The sequence below is a fragment of the Corapipo altera genome, unplaced genomic scaffold (genome assembly GCF_003945725.1).
Source record: "Corapipo altera isolate COAL_440 unplaced genomic scaffold, ASM394572v1 255, whole genome shotgun sequence".
NCBI classification, from domain to species: Eukaryota; Metazoa; Chordata; class Aves; order Passeriformes; family Pipridae; genus Corapipo; species Corapipo altera.
In genome coordinates, this window is record NW_020884929.1 from 2,875,237 (window position 1) to 2,895,285 (window position 20,049).

The 20,049-nt window shown below is 40.2% G+C and overlaps 1 protein-coding gene across 1 annotated transcript in view; it reads left to right on the top strand.

The window, feature by feature from the left end:
• Window positions 1-20,049, top strand: part of SPATA5 (spermatogenesis associated 5) — a 165,610-nt gene that overhangs the window by 583 nt on the left and 144,978 nt on the right. The window contains exons 2-9 of the mRNA XM_027658913.1: window positions 89-213; window positions 624-781; window positions 2,687-2,745; window positions 3,906-4,529; window positions 6,676-6,805; window positions 7,442-7,498; window positions 8,229-8,352; window positions 9,669-9,924. Of these exons, the coding sequence (XP_027514714.1) occupies window positions 89-213; window positions 624-781; window positions 2,687-2,745; window positions 3,906-4,529; window positions 6,676-6,805; window positions 7,442-7,498; window positions 8,229-8,352; window positions 9,669-9,924 (1,533 nt within the window). The remainder of the gene's footprint in view (window positions 1-88; window positions 214-623; window positions 782-2,686; window positions 2,746-3,905; window positions 4,530-6,675; window positions 6,806-7,441; window positions 7,499-8,228; window positions 8,353-9,668; window positions 9,925-20,049) is intronic.

Here is a 20,049-nt window from a genome sequence, read left to right on the forward strand (position 1 = left end):
GTTTTTTGTTGTACTGGTTGGGGAGGGCGGGAAATACTGGATTTAGCGGGGGAAAAAACGATTATTTTTTCCCCCCTAAAAACATCAGGAGATGACAAGGTCCCGAAAATGCTGCGCAGAGCCCTGGCGCAGCTGTCGCTGAGCAGCATGAAGTCTGCGGAGCTCTGCATAGGGCGGCCGGCCCTGCTCACCTCAGCTGATGGGCGACAGGAGGTGAGACCATTTCTTGCCCCCATAAGGGTTTTTCTTGTGCTTTTCAGCGTTTTCCTGTTGTGTTCAGTGGGACCAACGTGGAACATGCATTGAGAAAGATGGTGAACATGCTCTTCTATGTTTTCTGTGTGATATTTACATCTTCATTCTCAATGCTGGGAAAAGTCCATGCTGGTGTTTGGTTTTTTTTTTTTTTTTCAAAATACAGCCCCTTCCTTCTTGGAGTGTCTTGAATCGTGTCTTAAGAGCTCAATGCTACTTGTATTTTGCTCTGTGGCACCAGGTTTTAACCTAATCCTTCTTCCCCTCAGCCCAAATTTTCATAATAAAGCATTGCTTAGCTTGACTGGAAATGGGGGGGGGGGGGGGGGTGGAAATCTCAACTGACTTGCTTTGGAAACTCTTCCTAGGTCTGTACTGCTTGGCCCACTGCAGGCTTTCCAGGTGGGAAAATTGGGCTGAATGAAACCACACAGAAGAACCTGAAAGTAAATCCAGGTGATGGTGTCACTGTGCAGCCTGTGACTGGTGCAGTCATCCAGGCAGAGGAAGTCGATGTAAAGTTGAGGTATGGAACTTGTTATAGCCTTGTTGAAGAGAGTGATTTTTTTTGATTTTTTTTTTTTAACCACTTCCCTTCAAAACTTCACCTTTATATATGGTGGTTTTGTGCTCTGCTTTTATTTACTGGTTGGTTTTTTTTTTAGGACTGGAAACTCTGAGGTGTGTTTTTGTTTGTAATTGAAATTGACCCAAAAAAGGGAATGAAAGGTACAAATCACAGTTGTCTTAAAATCATGAATGCTCTGAGAAATCAGCAGTTTATTGATTTGCTGAATGATTTCCTGTCATTCTGACACTTCACAGAGTCAACATTTGGGTTGATGCAGAATCTGATTATAGTTATTTCCTAAAGTTATTTTATGGTTGCTTTTGAAAGTGTCCCAGCACTTACATTTTTATAAATTAACATCACTTTCCTGTCAGACCTCTGTCTTCAAACATGGCTGTTTGATTACAGAGGTGATTGAAAGCACACATTTCGTTAAAAAAACCCAACCTCGTGATAAATTAAATAATTAAAACTAATGTATTTCTGTTTCTCCATGTTAATATGCAATGCATTCTTTTTTCGAAGTTGTGACTTTTACTGAAATACAAGCTAAGAATGAGGTCAGAGGAATTGCATGTAGCTTTTGAAATATTTATGATTACTGTGATTTATTTTTTCTTTTAGGAAACTGTTCCATAGCCAGAGTTTTCCCACTCAGTGAATCAAGAGTCAGGCTCTAAGGATTGTTTTACAATGTATCTCCAGATTTTTAAGTCTCATAAATGGCTGCTTTTCTAAAATTAGGAGAGAAAACATGAAAACTGTAATTGGTGTGTTTCAAACCTGGTAATTTACTACAAACCATGGTATAAGAATATAAATTATTTAAAGAATGAACTGAAGTTCTGTTATTCGAGTACTCCCTGGGTTTCTAGATGTTTTACAGGTGAAGTTTATTCTCTGCAAATCAACACCTCTGGGTACTGCTTGCACGCATAATTTAGCTTTTTCTTCCACTTAAAAAAATCCACCCTCAACTTCAGGCCCCAACAACAAAATTGAGTATGTTCCTACTCATCAGGAAAGGCCATGGTATTTTAAAGGGCTCTCCTTTAAATTAGCTTAATGCAGCTCTTTGCCCCAAGTTCCTTTGTTGAGCAGTAGAATTGAGCAGTGGGTTTTTATCTGCAGGTTTAGGGCTCCCCCCGTTGATCGAGCCTTGATTTGCAGCATCTGTGTCTGCTTTAAACGCCTTTGGTGCTGCTGCCGTTCCCCTCTTGGTGTGGTGCCTTTGAAGGTACAGGTGTAAATGCTTAGAAAAGCTGTGGGCTTTCCTCTGTGAAATGGATGTAGTGAGTCTTATCTGTTTAGTCACTTAATTAAACAAAAGACTAGAAAATGCTTTGTGGGGAAGACTTGTACTGTTTTGGTAGTGGATGTGCAGTGCTTAAGGCATGTGCACAGTTTTGCAAATGCTCAAGGCACTGTTTTAATCGACTGAAAGATTTGCATGTGTGTTTGCAGGGCTGAAAGAGACCTGCCTTATCTGATTTTTTTTCAGTTCAGTAAATGTAGCAATGGCTCTTCTGCCTGGTGAGATGAGAAGCCTGCATTGCAGGTTTGTGATCCTAAGAAACAATAAATCTAATTTAGCGTTTTGTTAATTACAGCATTTTCTTTGGAAAAAAACACCCAAACCCCAGATGAAATAGCTACACTTCTTTTGTTGCTGTGTCTGTAATATTTCCAGAGTTAAGATGTTGTTATTTGAAGACTGAAGTGCTCATCCATCTTTTCTGTTTGTGGGGTTAAGTCATATACCCTAAACCAGGTCATCCTGGTGCTTTAGTGCTGTGGCCTCTGGTTTGGTTTTGAAGTAGTTATTGCTTGGAAAAGTAATTTTCTTCTTTCCTACCACAGGGACAAAGATGCCACCATTAATGCTGAGGAAATGTCTGTGTGTCTGCTGAGAAACCTTGGTATGAGTTTTGCTGCTTCTCTTTTACCTGTTCAATTTTCAAGTCTTGGTTAGAAGAGCAAATATTTTCCTCTTATGTTCTTAATCAAGGGCTTATGGCAAAGTAGGGGATGTGATTTTGTTCACGCTTCTTTTGGGCTAAACAATTTTGTCTTCAGGCTAAATAATTTTACCATGTTGTAAATATGTAATTTGCATTAGTTGTGGCTCTGTTCCTTCTGTCCATTAATACTTTTGTCTGGTACAAGTTAGGAGTGTTCAGCAGTCATTGATGGCCTTCTGGCTGATATTGTGATGCACTTCAGAGTCTACTTGCACTGTGAAGACAAGACTGCAATATGATACACTGAAAACAAGATAAAGTATCAGTATTAGCCTGAAATCCCAGTCTCTGAATCTCTTTTTTATGCTGGTGGCAAATAAGTAAAATTGCTCTTCATTGGGTGGTAGATAAATGTAAGTAAGGCAAAAAAAAAAAAAAAGGTAAGTTATTCAAGGTAGTGTTCCTCACTACAAATTGTTCTACTCAAAAGGAATCTTCTGGTCTAGGAATTAATGACATTATTGCTGTGCCAAGAAGCAGGAAATGTGAACTGCATTGCAAATTCATGAGTTTGGCTGGAAATCTTGTTTATGCTTTGCCTTTTTTTTTTTTTTTTTTTGGTGCCTGTAGGGTATATTCAGATCACATTTTCTCATCTCTCAGTCAATGCACAGGTTAAAACCTGGTTGGTTTTTTTTTAGGCCAATACTCTAAAGAAAGTGGGTTAAATATGAAATATTATGAGGTGCACAGCAAATACAAAATTTTTACTTCTTACAATACTAATTCCAATAATCTCCCTTTGTATGAAATTTTAAAAGACTCAGATTAATGATGAGTTTAGTATGAGTGATTACATATGATGCTGACAAATGTTTATCCGGTAAAGTCTGCTTGTGTACAAAGGGATCATTCAAAATACCTGAAATTACCTTGAAATTTATGTTACTTATGTTACCTTGAAATTATGTTACTACCTTTTGTTGTGTTAATTAACAGCATTCTCTAAATGAATGATAAAGAATTATTCCGATGCAAGAATGTCTGAATGTTACTGCTGCCAAAGCAGATTGGAATGTCACCTTCTTTGTCTTTTTTCTTCTTTCATCTTCTCATAGATGGGAAAATAGTTCTACCGGGAAACCTCTTGGCTTTCACTTTCTATGGCAAACTGTGCAACATCGTGGTGATGAGAGTGAAAGGAGCTGATGGTGCAGAGCTGAGTGCCCAGGGCAGCGCCATTCCCAGTGACCCAGACCCTGAGAGGTCTGATTTGGAGACAAGTGCCTTAGATTTGTCCCTACAGCTCGCCAGGATGGACATTGGTGATAGTCCAGGGGTTGCATCTTTGGGCACACCAAGCAAACCAGTGGATCCAGGCTCACCAGTTACACCCAGTTCTGTGACAGCCAGTGCTCCAGACTCTGGCCAGGGGGAGAAAACCTGCAGCGAGGGAGATGGTGCAGACCACGCTGAGGATTCGGAGTTGGCTGGGAAAAGCAGCAGTGAGGGACTCCCAGTAACAGGCAAAACCGGAGCAATGAGCAATACAGACTCTTTTTATTTCATTTCTTCAAGAACTAGGATCAATTTTATAGAACCCAGGACCAGTGTAGCAGAAGATGGCGATTGTGAGTCCCGAGTCACCTATGACATGATAGGAGGTTTGAGCAGCCAGCTCAGAACTATTAGAGAAACAGTTGAACTGCCCTTGAAGCAACCTGAACTGTTCAAGAGTTACGGTATGATGCCTAAAGAGTTGGTTTTCTTCATTTGATACCAGTTTTCTTCTTTAATTTGATTTTTAAAAAAAGCAAACAAAAAACCCAAACCCACCACAAATTATCCCAGGAGTATGCACTGGCTTTTATGTAACACTGACCCGGTATACTTGTGTGTCCAAACAATGTCAAGCTGCTTTATAGTTATACTGTATGGGTACTGTGAAGATGTTACGATGAGCTTGTGTGAAAAATAGGTGAGCAGAGAAGAAATGTGTGTCTGTACAAAAATTCAGGCGTGCATAAGCAGAATTTTTGGCAAATAGGAAAGACTTCTTTGCTTGGGTGTTCGAAAGGTGCAGTTCTTTGAGTTGTCGTGAGATTTTAATTAATTTTTGTAAAGTCAGTTAATGATATTTTTTAAATGGAGAAAAAGTCAGACTAGTTCTTCTGCTGTTTTTATCCGTGGCTGTAGGCTTCCTGCAAAATTTTCAGGAAGTCTTTGAGGCTGTTTACTCAAATTCTTCAGCGTATGAGGAGTTTGAGTCCTTCCTGTGTGAATTACAGGGTGGAAAAATGAATATGATTACAGTTGCCATATATGAAGTTATATCTAACATATATATGAACTCAGAGGATTTTTGTGACAAAGCTAAAACTGTACTGTGTATTTATCACAAATGGATATGTACCTTGTCTAGGTGTGCATCGCTGTGAGATAGGGCTCTTACCTATAAACATTGCTTTAATATCATGTCTTTGAGGCTTTTTATTTCTCTGCCTTTACCTCTTCCCACACACACGCTCTGGAGAGGAGGTGATTCCAGCTGGGGCAGTTTCCATGACACACAGGTGGCTCTTTCTTGGCCGTGATCCCCAGGTGTCAGTGAGGTGGTCTGAGGCATCTTCATCTGCGCGTGGCCCAGCTTAATTTGGTCCAGCCTCAGCATCACCACGTGGTTTTGTGTTAGCACAAAGTTTGCTTCAGTGTCAGCATTCTTCATACCCGGTCCCAAAAGTGCTTGAGCAGATTCCCTACTCACTACGTGGTAGATGATGATGTTTCCTCAGCAGTTACAAACCTTTAGTAACCATCCAAACGCTGTGAGTCGTCGCTCACAGGGAGCGAGCCTGGCAGTGAGGTTCCTGTGGTTCCACAGTTCTGTTTCTTGCCAGAAACGCCACAGGAGGGAGCAGCTCATGCTTTAGTTGGAGTGCTCTGAGGGAACCTGCTCCTGAAGACACTTTTACTTCCATCCTCTGTCACTTGGCAGATAATTTTTTTCTTTTCAGGTGTATTAGTTTCTAAGATTCAAACTTGTGGCATCACTCCCTGTCTGATTCCCAGTCCCCACCTGATGTTTCTTTGGTTGTGTTTCACCAATGTCTTTTTTTGCCAAAGGGAGTCCTTTGTCAAACACTTGTCTCTGCTTTTTGCTTTCTAATTTTTTACCTTCTGATTTTGGCTTTGTGGCCATTTAATTTGGCTTTGCTGGTCTGGAAGTTGTTTTGGTGGGCTCTTTACCTGGGATCATAATAGTACCTTTGTGCAGTTACCTGTATTTTCTGTCCAGCTCTAGCTGTACTCAGCAGTACCTTACGTGCTGTGCCTGAACATTTCTGTCTTTTTGACTCTTAACATTTGCCATTAAATAGACAAATTCACCCTTTTGATGTGTGTTTTTCATCTTCTTGCAAGTATTCTTGAATCAAGCCTCAGAGTATTTCTGAAATTCTTTTGGAGTGTTAAAGAGAAGTGGTTTTCTGATGTTGGAAATTTGATGTAATGACGCCGTAAGAATCATTAATAACTTAAAGTCTATTCATGGATGTTAGGTACTCAGTCCAGTAATGTCTTAGAAAAAAAAACACAACACACATAAGGAAACTGAAAAATACAATTATTTAAGGAGTTGTTTTTTGAACAGAATCCTTTTAGACTTTAAAAATAAAAAACGTGGATGTGTGTCCCACTCAAGAGTGATCTTTTCTCTGCAAGCCTTTAACAGGCGTGTCATTTTATCACTGTCACACGTCTGTTAAGTTAATGCTGAGGTCAGATTTATTGGTGATAACTGGGACAGTGAAAGGTGCAAGCGCAGGTTTGGTCTGGCATTTCTCACAAGGAACTTCTTTTCTCTGTTTGTGTGCATGTGCTCGTCCAAAGGAATCCCTCCTCCTCGAGGAGTGCTGTTATATGGCCCTCCAGGTACCGGGAAGACTCTGATTGCCAAAGCCATCGCAAATGAGGTTGGCGCTCACGTTACTGTTATTAATGGGCCTGAAATAATAAGCAAGTAAGTCCACCCATTTTATTTTCATTAATTCTATAAATATATCAGCCCAAAATCTGTCCTGGCATCTCTCCAGCGGGGATAGATGTAGTATTGGCTGTGGGCTGTCTGCCCAAAGGAGTCAAAAGCAAGCGAGAAAGGGTTCTCTCAAACAGGGCTTGTGTTTCTTCTTGTATTTAAAGAGGTTTATTGGACTTGGCCAAGAAATTTGTGTAAGGCCCGAACTAAATTAAAGAGGGGGCTGGAACTGCATCTGCAATTGTGTGTAGGTTAGTTCTGCAACAAGAAGAGTAACTTGTTAAACCACATTTGCAGTTAAGATGCCACTGCACAGATTACTGTCTCCAGGGTACTGTTTATTATTCTTCAGAAGTGTAGATAAAATGGTTTCTAAAACAGAAAAAAACCATTTCCCTTTAATCTTTTTTGTAGTTACTAGATGGTTCTATCTTGGCCTTAATTTCTTGTCCTTGTGGAAATACAGTTTATTGTAGATCTGTGTTTACTTTGGGCCTCTGAAAGTGTGTGCTGTGGCCTTTCTGGATCACCTGAGCAGTGATTTCCCCCCCCCCCCCCCCCCCCCCCCCCCCCCACGACAAAAAAAAAATGTTTTTTATTAAAATATTTTAATTATTATAGGTTTTATGGGGAGTCTGAATCGAGGTTACGTCAGATCTTCGCTGAAGCCTCTCTGCGGTACGTTCTTCTGGGTGATTTTATTTGCAGTATCGGTTCCAGCCTTCATGTTCTTAGAAGAAAAACATTTGCAGGAATCTCTGAGTTTGTGACTTTTTCCTGCAGTGGTTTCTAAAAGGAAATAAATTTGTTTATACAGAGCTTAGCTAGAAGGAAGGCAGCGAAATTCTAGTCTGCCTATTAAATAAATCCTTTTGGACGCTGCCCTTTTCAAGGGGCTGTTACAGGTGGTGCCAAATCGCTCGCTCTGTGTTGTCAGTGTATTGTACTCTTGTTTCAGCAGAGGGAAGCAGGAGCCAGAGTTTCACCTGGATCCAAGTTTTTCTCTCTGGTTTTATCTTTGGAGACTACCATAGCCCTGCGTTAAGGCATGGAAGCGAGTCCGAGTGTTGGTACTGGATATAGCATTCCTCTGGACTAGGGAGGTGTTCTGCCCAAATTTATTAGACCTGGTTAAGGCAGGTTTTAGACTTCCAGGTGATTGGTGTTCATAATACATGAGCAAAAGACTATTGCATACTGAGGGTATTAGTTGTCTAATGTATTAGTCATTTTATTTTTCTCTTTATTCAAGGTTGAAACTTGTAGCTGCCTAAAGGAGTTGGATGGTTGTTAGTTTTTCTAGGAACTGCATATTTTTCCACGAACAGCTTTGCACTTCTCTGCCTTGGTGTTTTAAATCTTCCTGAGCACCTTAACTTTTTTTTTTCCTTTTTTGTTTTCCCCCCAGTCGCCCCTCAATTATATTTATAGATGAGTTGGATGCACTTTGTCCAAAGAGGGAAGGGGCTCAGAATGAAGTGGAAAAGAGAGTTGTTGCTTCATTGCTGACGTTAATGGATGGCATTGGCTCAGTAAGTCGACTGTATTGAGACAATTAATGTGTGTGTGGACTCACTGAACAAAATGATTTTGCTTCTACAGCGGAGCCAATTTTAGATGTGTCATTTGGGGGGAAAGAAAACAGGCTTAGGTGAGACTTTATATAGTAATGTAATGCTTTTTTGGGTGCTAAGCAGAAGACGTAGGAGAGGAATGTCTCCTGATAACTAAGATTAAAAGCAAGTAAGTTTCTTCCATTCACTACCTCTCCTTTGCCTTCTCCCCTTCTTGTACTTTTGGAGATCAAACTGAAATTTCAGTGATAGCCCATCATTGATCTAAGCCAGGTATTATTAATTACTCTGAAATCAAACTTATCAAAATGCTTCTGGTGATATATAGGCTGCATGATTAAAGGCAATAGCAGCTATTTCAAGATTGCCATAATAATATTTAGGACATAAACAAAAACCTACTAAAGGAGCAGTAAACTTAATAGAGTATGTTATGGATTAAGTCCATAAAGTTTGCCAATCTCTCATCAATTATTTTATGAGTATTTGTAGGAAAGATGAAAGAAACCTGTCCAGAGTATGAAAATAATTTGCTGCTGTTTATGTAATCTGCAAGTTTCTAATTATTTTCCTGCATTAGCATTTGAGTTGCCCAGTCTGGAGCTAGTCACAGGCAGAAGAACATATTTTCTGATGGCAAAGGCTGGTGGATAGTCTTCCTGGAAAAAGTGCTTCATTCACAAAAAGAGAATGACACTGCAAGAGACCTCCTAGCTGCTCTTGCTTTGTTCTAAATGTGCAAAAGCAGAGCTTGAAGAAATTGGTTAGGATTTTTGACTGTGCTTTTCCTACTGAACTTACAGGAAGCTTTATAACCTCCTGTCTCTGCTGGTTTTGATGCCTTAACTGCTCTGTTTCCCAACCTTGTTTGTTCAAGGTCTGCTGATACCATTTTGTTCTTGTACCAACGCTGCATTTTAGCTTAAACACTTCTTTTTCTTTACTTGGTTCTTGCTTTCCTGATATGGGAAAGCAGGTTCTTGGGGATTCGGGTGGGAGACACTGGGATGAGAGTATCTTGGAGTAGTTTCTGTTGTATTATCTGTATGTTCATGCAGCCTATAGTATTCCTAAATTGCAGTTAGGGATGGGTTGGATGGGATCATTGATGGGCTTTATAATCTAAAAGGTTTGAGAGCTAGCATCAGGATTCCAGTGTGTGTAGTAGTTGGAAGACTAAGCAAGAAGTATGTTTATAAAGCTACATGGCATTTAGTGACTTAATTAAATTTGTGTTTTTAAAGATGACATTTTGCATTGTTTGATGCCTTCAGGAAGGCAGTGAAGGGCAGCTCTTGGTGCTTGGGGCCACCAATCGCCCCCATGCTCTGGATGCAGCTCTGCGCAGACCTGGGCGTTTCGACAGAGAGATAGAAATCGGAGTTCCCAGTGCCCGGGACCGCCTGGACATACTCCAGAAGCTTCTCAGGAAAGTCCCCCATTCGCTCACAGAGGCAGAGTTGGTGCAGCTGGCTGATAGTGCACATGGTTATGTGGGTGCAGACTTAGCAGCCTTGTGCAAGGAAGCAGGTAAGGCTTTGTTTATCTTGTTTAGGATCTTACTTTACTGTTAGTCTCTTTATTAGAAAAAAAAAAAAAAAGGTAAAAAATCCACAGTCTGTACCAATAGCTTTTGAGACAATGTTTTCTTAATTTTTGTGTCGAAAATGCAGCCAAGTGTGGAGTATGAGGAGCACCAGTCTGCTCCTGGGCACACCAGAAAAATTCTTTGAGTATTAGTAGCTTTTAAAATCTAATGTTAAGATGAGTAACCCTGGGGAATCCCCTGTGCTATTTCTAGCATGTTACATAGCTCCATGTCTCTCGGTAAGCCAATGGTTTAGGGACTTCACTGATATCCCTGAGAGTTTTTCTACTATAGAGCCTACCTCTTCCATACAAAAATCCCAGGCTACACAGCTTGTCCTGCAGGTCCTTGTCCCCAGGATGTGGAGACTGTGGCCCTCAGTGGTGTTTACTGTGGCTCCCTTCCCTGTTTTGTGCCTTGTATTCCATTTTCCTGCAGATGAGGACCCTGTGGCAGGGCTGGGGGGACTGCGTGCCCTTGGGACACGTTGTTTGGTGGAGCTGGGAGAGCTGGAGAACACTGAGCTGGGGGGCTGGAAAGTGTCCTTTGGCCTCTGGAACAGGCATAACCCTGGAGAATTATGCAGCCAGAGTTCAGTATGTTCCAGAAAATACTTCACCATCAGTTCACCTCTGTTTCCTTTGGATGAAATATGAAAAGTACTCTCTATCAGTTCTTACATTTTGCTAATCCAAGCAATTCTAGTGTCTATGTGGTTTAAGTGTTGGACTTTAAATCTGCCCATGAGCAGCCTTTTAAAACAGCCTAGTCAAAAATATGACTCTCCAGCTCTGCTTATGCATATTTTCTCCCTTATGGTTCACAAATAAGTTTTCTGCATGTGCTGGGAACTTCTGTTTCCTTTGGCACTGGGACAGCTGCTTGTGGCAGTGGCACAGAGCATGGATAACTCTTACATTGGAATTAACTATGAAGATGGCAGAAGTTTTAATGGGGTGATGGCACCTGGGACAACAAGGTTTTTACTTGTCAGCTTCCGGAAAGTTTAAGGGATGGTTCTCAAATATGAATTTGTGGACTCTTCTATGGATCAAGAAGAAAAAAGTTTGTAGAGACACAGATTACTCATTTTATAGCGGTCTTCTGTTGACTTCAGTTGTGTTTTAAGCTCTGTTTGAAGTCAGAAAACATTATTTTTTTTCCTGTTTGTATATGTTTGTTTTAAAAAAAGATAAACTCCTTTTCTATTTTCCTTCCCCTGTGTTTTTGGAAGCCTGTCAGTCTGCCTGTGTCACAGGACTCACACAGTAAACACTTAACTAATGTAATCTGAAGTTTTCAGTGAAAAGTGTTTTGGTTTCAATTCCAAACATGACCCAGCCTAGGCTTTAGTTGTACATGTGTACATGGATTCTGGACACTTCATAATCCAGCTGCAAATAGATTATATTTACCCACTTCATGAGGCCCTTTTAGAAAATCAATTTTGAATGTTGTGCAGATTGAACATTACACGTGTTGTAACGTGTTGGCATCTGCCAGTGGTGGGTTGCAGGACATGCTGTTATCTGGGAGCTTTGCATCCAAAGGCAGTGCTGGGAATGAGGGAAGAAGGATGTCTCCTTTCTGTTGATCTTCTTTCCTGAAGTTGGAATCCATGCTGTTAAATATCCATGTCGTTTCTTAACTTGGAGTGACCTCTGCTGGGGAAGATGCAGTCCAGCGCCGTTTAAGTCTTTGCAACCCACGTGAATTTTTCCTTTTCAAAGAGTTGCAAATTCTGTCAAAGTATTGCATAAACTCAGTGCAAGTTGCTCGTTCTTAAGGAATTTTCTTAGATTCTTTTTTTTTTTTTTGATTAAGGTCTTGGTATCTATATTTTAAATTTTCAACACCTTGTAAAATATTAGAGCTTTTCACTGAAGTTCAGCTATGTTTTATAACATGCTATTTCTCCTCAGCAGAGCAAGATTATTCCATATGGCACATTTTCCAGTGTTTTGTCTAGTCTGGTGTGTTGTTCCAGCAATGGGCTTCTGTTGCTTCACTTGAGAAGCTGTGCTGTAGGCCAAGCTTGCTTGCTGTCCAAGAATGCTCTCTGATATTCAGCCCAAGTTTTCCTTGTTTAGTTTTATCCCATTATTTCTATTTACATCCTTGTATAACACGTTTGCTCTCCCTCCTTAGTGTTTACACCCTTCAGATATCTCTAGGCTGTTCTCATGTCCCCTACCTCCTCATTCATTACTGAGCCAAACTATAAATATTTAGCTCTTTTAATCTTCCCTCATAAATAAGTCCTTCCTGCCTTCCGAGAAATTATGTTGATTTTCTCTGAACTGCCTCCAGTTTGTCAATAACCTTTTGGTGATGTAGGGCTTAGAACTGAACACAGTATTTCATATATGTTACAGCATAAAACAGGGTACAAACATACAATTGAGTTGGTCTTACCAAAACGCTTGGTAAGAGTTCTTGCACAAATTTTAAGGTTACTTGTGCCACTTTCAGGCTTGATGAGTGTGTACGTACACAAAAAGGATTTCAGAACTTAGAATCCTTTTTCTGAAGGATTTCAGAACTCAGAAAAACATATTCAGTTTTTGGTATGAGATTATTGTTGCTTAATGATTGTATTGCTGTTGTGCTCTGTGGGAGACTTTCAAGTCTTTCTTACCCCTTCTATATCTTTAGGTATTTCATATGTGGCTGGAAAGCCTGAAAGTTTACAAGCTAAAGATGTTTACATTCTCAATACGAAGTTTAGATCATTTTCAGAGGACTCATCATTCCTTATCTTTCTACTTCAACTCTGTTTTTTTAACACATGTATTGTGTATATACTGCTTATATAAACCAAGGGTGCAGTAATTATTGTAAGATGGTAAAGGTAGTATTTGTAGGGCTATGACAGACAAACCCTTTGCGTCTCTAGTTAGGTTTCCTAAGATGCTCCATTATAAAAGCTTTGAAGTTTGTCTTCTGTATAATTCTGAAGATCATATGTTAATGAAAAGTAAATAGCAGTCGTAGAATTAAATATTCCAACTGTTTTCTTGGCAGACGTTGTTTGTTCTCCAGTGCAAGATTTGCTTAGTGGTACTTCTGGGGTCAGACAGGCAAGTTTTCTGTTCTGTTCAGCAACTCTGTGCACACTCATGGAAGTTTTTAGGAAGTTTGTGGAGGCTGTAATGTTCAGGTTGCCCTCAAAGCTCCTCGGCCCCCATGTATGTGTCGTGTACAGAATTATGGTGGGGTGTGTGCTGGAATGGGCAGGGAGGAAAGGTGGCCAGGAAACCTGGAGAGTCTGTGCAGTGTGCTCTGGACTTCTCCAGACAGGATGTTATGACCAAAACCCATGACACCTTTATATAGAGATGCTTATAGTAATCAGTTAAGAGTGTTTTTACTTGATCTGCTGAGTATATAAAATATTAGTGGATTTTTTTTTTCCAGTACCTTCTTTTCCTCTACTAAAGATACAGTTCTAGCCTCTCACAAAATGAAACCACAAAATGAAACCACAAAACTTTGTGACTTTATAGGAAAAACACTGGCTATGAAACTTGCAGTATTTGTTCTAAGAGTTGACAACAAGGTGACAGACATCAACTCTGCGCATCTATCTCAGCCTTAATTGTTGTGCTTGATGCCCTTGAGATCCTGTTGCTTCTCCTTTATTTACTTTACCATGTGGTCTTTTATTAATTCCCTAAAAAATATAATGTTTTTAATTTATCAGCAAAGATAAGCACTGCACTTTAAAAATCGAAACAAAACAAAAAACATATGAAATGTTAATTATGTAGCAGGGACATGAATGGTATAAACTGTACTGAATGTTAGAAGATGCTTAGCAACAAAGGTTTCCAAATATAGCAATTTATTATAAACTTATCCTTCTATGGCTGCCTGTAGCATTTCAAGAGGGTGAATATAAATATAGCTTGATTTCTTCAAGAAGTGGGTTCAGTCATATTGTTTACAGAGAAAGGAAGTATTTGCTTTGTAACTCTTAGGATTTATCTTGAACATCCTTGTTCATTACACATAATTTCAGTGTGCTGATATAAAACACTTGGACTGTGATAAGATAGCATCATGAGGAGAGGAAGAACAAATAGCTTTGTTTAAATACTGCTCTCTCTTGGAATAACAGGGATTTGCTTCCAGTGAGGATGCTGCATTGCAACCACAGACTTCTGTGAAAGAAGCACTCATTGCTTTGTGGTGTGTCGAAGGTTTTTTTAAGTTGCATGAATGTGATACAGTTAAAGGTGTCACCCTGCTTAGGTTTAGGATTAGAATGTCTTACTGGTTTGAGCTGGCTGTTACAAAAAATCTTAAAGAAACAAGGAATCGAGTTGCATCTCTGACCGGTGTGAATCAGGATTACCCTGCTCAGTCTGTGAAGCCACTTGCACAGGCACATGATGTGGTCTGTTGTCTTATGTTCATAATTCTGAGTCCTATTGTTTGCAGAGCTCATTGTCCATATTATTCATTTGCCCCTTTAATTATTCCTGTGTTCTGATGAATCATACAGCTAGGATGGAGAGTCTTTATGCTGTTTAATCCACAGCTCTGTATATTGATTTTTATGTAGATATTAGATCTGTAAAGTTGTAATTTATATATGAGGATACTGTAGTTGGCTTTTTTTGGAGCTGAGGAACTTCCTGCTGTATCTTTTACAGCTTAAAAAAAAAGTTTCTACAACCCACTTGCATTAAGAATAAGAATTAAAAAAAGTCGGTCAACTGAAGGACTGTCTCTTAGGTTTTTTTGTTTTTTCCCTGTAATGGATGGGGAAGTAAATTCCCCTGAAAACCAGGAATGTCTCTTTGTTAGATGTACGTGTTGTTGTTTTTTTTTTTTCCCCCAAGCTTCTGCAGATTTGATAGCCTGGCCACCTGCAGGAAACATGAGCCGTGTGGGCTGCTGTGATTAACAGTGGGTCTCTGTGCACCCCGAGGAGCAGCCTCTGACGGGGCTTTCAGTTACACAAACGCTGCCTTCAAGATGTGGCTTCTCAGCCTCGTGTCTCAAATCAGGCTCTTCAGTTCAGCTCAGTCACAGCCTGGATGAAACAGCCCAGTGTTAGGGCATCAAGAATCTCTCTCCTTTCTTTAAGCTGTAAAAATTCAGTCTGAACCTTTCCCAACACGGTTTGGACCCGGGTTCTGCTGGGGGCATACCACAAATGTAGATATTTTCCTTGGATCGTGATCCTAAATGTAGGAATGTGGGCTGACATGCTTCAGAGTGTAGATTTTGACAAAAGCAGTGGATGACCGAGGCAATGGGATTGTTTGTTTTGCTGGGTGGTTTGTTTTGAAATTAAGCGATTTCAGTTACAGATTTGAAAGGGAAAACACTGCCTGACACGCTGTAATTATTTTATTTCCTTATGGAAAGTGACTGAAAATACCATGTCTGTGTTATTTATTTATTTGTAGCACCGATAAAGATTGAAGCTGTGCTGCTGTAAGCAATCTGCTATTGCATTCCCTCACTGACATGGTTCCCGTGGGGCACTCAAAATGAGGTGGGAAAGGCCACTTGCCTTTTCATGAAAAGGTCACGTGAGAAATGTGGGAGTTTTGGGAATATTAATAACACATATAGTCAGATGGTCAATACCAAAAAAAGTGTCTTTATGAAATGGACATACTTCTGCAAAAAGGACAGCAGATGCTCAGAATGATGTGATGGCTTTTGTGTAGAAGTGGCTACATCTGGGTGCTGCCTCTTGGAAGAAATGCTGGTGCACATGATGTTGGGTTTTGTAGCTACTTTTTCTTATATAAAATATTTGGCTTTTTTTGTTGTTTTTGTTTGTTTTGTAATGGTACTTGATTTTTGGTTTTGCACAAGGGACGTTGCACTTTACTGCAGTCAGGGCATGTGAACTTTTGGTTTTCATCATAACTAATTTTAAGTGTGTGTTTATCCAAGACTGGCTTGCAGTTAATTGGATGATGGGGTTGCTGACTTCATACACAGAGTTATGGGTTGGGTACTTAAATATCTGTTTAGAGCACATCCCATTCTGTCTGCTGATATTTATATAGGCAGGAAATAAGGAATATTTTCAGGAGAGTTGATCAAAAACTGTCACTAATATTTTAAATTAACCTTCTTGGCAAATAGTCACCATGTTCTTGCTTCTGCAGCTTGAGTGGCAGGGAGGAAACTATATTATTCATGTGTGGCAATGCATCTAGAAACTTCTGGGTTTGAATGGCTTGGAGGGTCAACCCCAAAACAAGATGTTTGGTTTGAAGGGTGGGGGAGTGCAGGACACCAGAGTAGTGAGTGTTGGCGCAGCCCTGGCTGTGAAACGTCATTCTGAAAATTTAGCACTTTGTCATTTTGCTTAAGAACAGAAAAAAATTTGGGGCAGGTACTGTCTCAGTCATCAACTATACTTCAGACAAACTATTTGTGTAGAAATGGTACTATAGGAGAAAAATTAAGTGTTTTCTGACTCTCAGGCTCCAGGTAAAATATTTTTCTGGAATACGTGATGGCAAACTCAGTATCTGAAAGCAGCCTTAGTTCCTCTGATTAACTGATAAAACATCAGGAAAGATACTCTGAAATGTAGCTAGAGTTGTATATCTGTGTTAGTTCTGTGGGAGCAAACTCAGCAGTAGGCACGTGTAAGTAGAATGATTAGTTACTGTTGGGGGACAGCTTAAATATTTTCAGGCAAAGTTTTCATAGGTCTCCTGACTTTAATTTTTAGTTATATCCTGACTTGCCAACGTTCCTAATTACAATGAGACCAGCCTTTAGCCACTGACTGTTGCTTCTTGTCTTTCTGCCCTTGCTATTCTGGTAGCCTGTTGGTTGTTCTAACACACGTGTGACTCCCCTTAGCTTAGGTATGTTTATGTATGAGGAACAGGCAGTCTGGTATTCCTTATTTCCCTCTGTTGTCACTGGATTAGGATAAATGACGTGTGTGTACCTGATCTGCGAATAAACTGTTTCCTGTACGAAAGAAGTTTGGAAAATACAGTTCCTCCTTCCTTCCTTCCTCTCCCCTGTCCTACCTCTCAGCAGCTTTCAGGCAGCTCCATAGACATGTTCCAGCAAATGCCAGGGCTCTTCAGGAAGGACTATAAATCCTGTACATAATCCCTACAGTAGGTTAGTGCTCAGGTTAGCCCGGTGAATTTGCAGTGTTATGGTTACAAGGGATTTAAGGGCATTATCTTTCCTGTGCAAACAGTACGAAAAGTTCTTCAGGGATTTTCCCATAGAGCTCTGGCAGCTAAAGACAGATTGCAGAATACGGTTTTGAGAGCAAAAAGCAAGGCTTTCTGCTTCCTAATTTGTTTTTTAAGTAGGTGTGAATTTTATGGACATGTTAAATTTAAAAAAAAGTTTAAAAATATATTTATAAACTGTTTCTAAGTAATATGAAAATTTTTCTGTGCATAAACCTGTTAAATTTTGAAGTATAGTACGTAAAAACCTGGCAGTAGAGGAAGATGCCCCATGTAGTGCCATTTGGAAGCTGAGATCTTACCCATCCATGCTCCTCTGTTGAGCATTCCACTGCCAGCCACGCAGGAGAGAATCAGTTTTTAGAATGCAGGAGAGTTGGATCTGACAGCTGTCACATGCAGAAATGCTATGTGTCTTCTGGGTTTGGCTGTAAGAATTTGGGAGGGAAATGCCAGATTATCAGGGAAAGAAGAAACATTTCCTTTTGTAAACCATCTTGCAAGAAGATTACAATTCTTTGAAGCTGCTTAGAAATTCTGGTAGAGTGAGTCCAGGCAGGAGGGGTTTGTGGAAGAAACAGCTGACGGGCAGTAAATGAGCATGATTAACAGTTTGGTTTGGTTCAGTTTATTTCTTCAAGTGTTGTGTATATTCTGTTTTGGAAACCTAAAGTATATATGTTGGTCATTCCTGAGTGGATGCTTTCTATTATTTACAGTGGTGTGTAGTTATACGCAGACTCTGACAAATATAGCAGTGTCGTAGAGTCTATTTTTAGGCTCAGATATTTGTGATTATGATCTAATGTGACAAAACTTAGCCAAGCTATGAGCAAGAAGATCTTACAGACAAACAATGCTGTTGACCTCATGAGTAGCCTGGTACCAAAGAAGGATCATCTGTACCAGGACAGGGCGTTCTGCTGGTTTTTTCCCTTCTGTCCACTTAGTTTCCTCTGTTCTAGACAGACAGGATGAGTTGGAGAGGTAGAGCACATAGTTGCTGGGCTGGAACAAGCTGTTTGTTTTCCATTGTTTGTAATCATGCATGCCTTATTATGCTGCTTTCTTTTCTTTTCTTTTCTCTCTTTTTTTTTTTTTTTTTTAACTGGGATTTTCCATACTGCTCCACTGAGGATCGGTGGCTGCCTTCCAAGTTCAGTTTCTGCTCTGCATAGGGCAGTCCTTGGGGCTGGTGATGTATCCCTTGATTAGAAATGGGTATCCCATGCCTGTGTGAACAGTCCCACTGACCTTACAGCAGGCTAAGTACATCTGAATCCTTCCTCTCCTCAGGCAGGACTGGAATAAAAGTGAAAACCCACTCGCCCACTTCTGAGCCTCCTCAGTCACTGCTAAAAGTTATTGATATTCATTAATTCTTAAAAACAGAGTAGCATCTGGAAAGGAACAAGCAGAGCTGAAACGACTGTTGTGCTCAGTCAGTTAACAGCAATGACATGTACTCAACCCAAAACATTCCCACGTGGAAGATACCCAGGAGCTGATCTGAGCTGCTTGATGTTTTCTGAGGTGTGACTCTTCGAATCTTCACTGTGACTTCTGTAGAGATAAACTTGTGTTTGCTGTAGTGTTCCCCCTTCTTTGCCTCTGCCTTGCTTCACCAGAAGCGTGGTTTGCATCCTACCCTGCAGTTCCTTACGTTAAATACATCTCTCAGCCTCTCCAGACAAGGATGTGTTTTTCTGCCTCCGGCAAACCACTGGCTGTATCCTTCTCCTGTTACTGAGACTCCCCCCCTCCCCTCTGGTTAGAGGTCAATCTGAAGTGCAGGAAAGAATGATTATGATAACAGGAGGAAACAGGAAGAATCATGCTTTCTTTTTCAATCTGTTTTTTATTATTGTTTTAATGTAAAACATTGTTTCAATTAAATGCTGACCTGTGCAGTGGCGTGTGCGTGCACATGCTGAAATGAATTCCGGCTTTGTTTGGAAAGCTGTGACCTCTTTATTCCTGTTCTGGATCAAGGCTGTTGCCTTTCAAACCCACTGCTGAGGACTGAAATTTCACTCAGTACTCATAGCACTGGCAGTAACAAACCTCAAGAGAGGTATTCTCCTTGGGCTTTTTTATCTGCTATGCTCTCTCAGTTTTTAAAATAAACTTGTTTGGTTTTAAGACCTACTCGTGCCAGATAACCAAAAAAGATAACCATGACACAATAAAAATGCATCAAATGAGCACTGGGCTGAAGTGGTACTTGGTGGAGCTGATAGGTATAGAAATGAGCAGAGATCTTTATCAGTTACTTGCTTTCTCTATGCCTTAATTTCATGCTGTGTTAGTTATTCTTGCATTTTTTTAAAGTGAGAGTGCCATGTGAATTGACTTCACCAAAAAGAAAATGTGGGACTGAACCCAAATGCCTGCTCCCACCCTGCAAAGTGTTGACTGCAATGACACTGGAGTAAGATGTTGAGTTTATTTGCCTGGATGTAATTTTTAAATCTGAGGGGTGAATCTGTGTTGTCTCACTTAAGTTTTTTGTTTGCTTAAAATGAACTCCTGAGAGGAAGGAAGAAGGGGGCGAGGAATACCCTGAAAATTGTCTGGGTTGTTAAAATGAGTCAGTTATATTTTATACTTGTCCTCTGGAGACCAGATTTTCATTTTTCTCCTTGGCCTCATGGAATGTTTTTATTTATGTATCTTATTAGTTTTGGATGTTCTGTGCAAGGGGAAACCTGAATTACAAACTTTTTTTCTTTGTGTTATTGTATTAAGAGCCTGGGTATTGGATGCAGGTGCTCAGACTCTGCTGTAATTGGCAGTTTATGGAGAGACACCAGCTGTACTGCTTCACAGGGGACATATTATATCTCTTCACACGTTGTATATATTGTA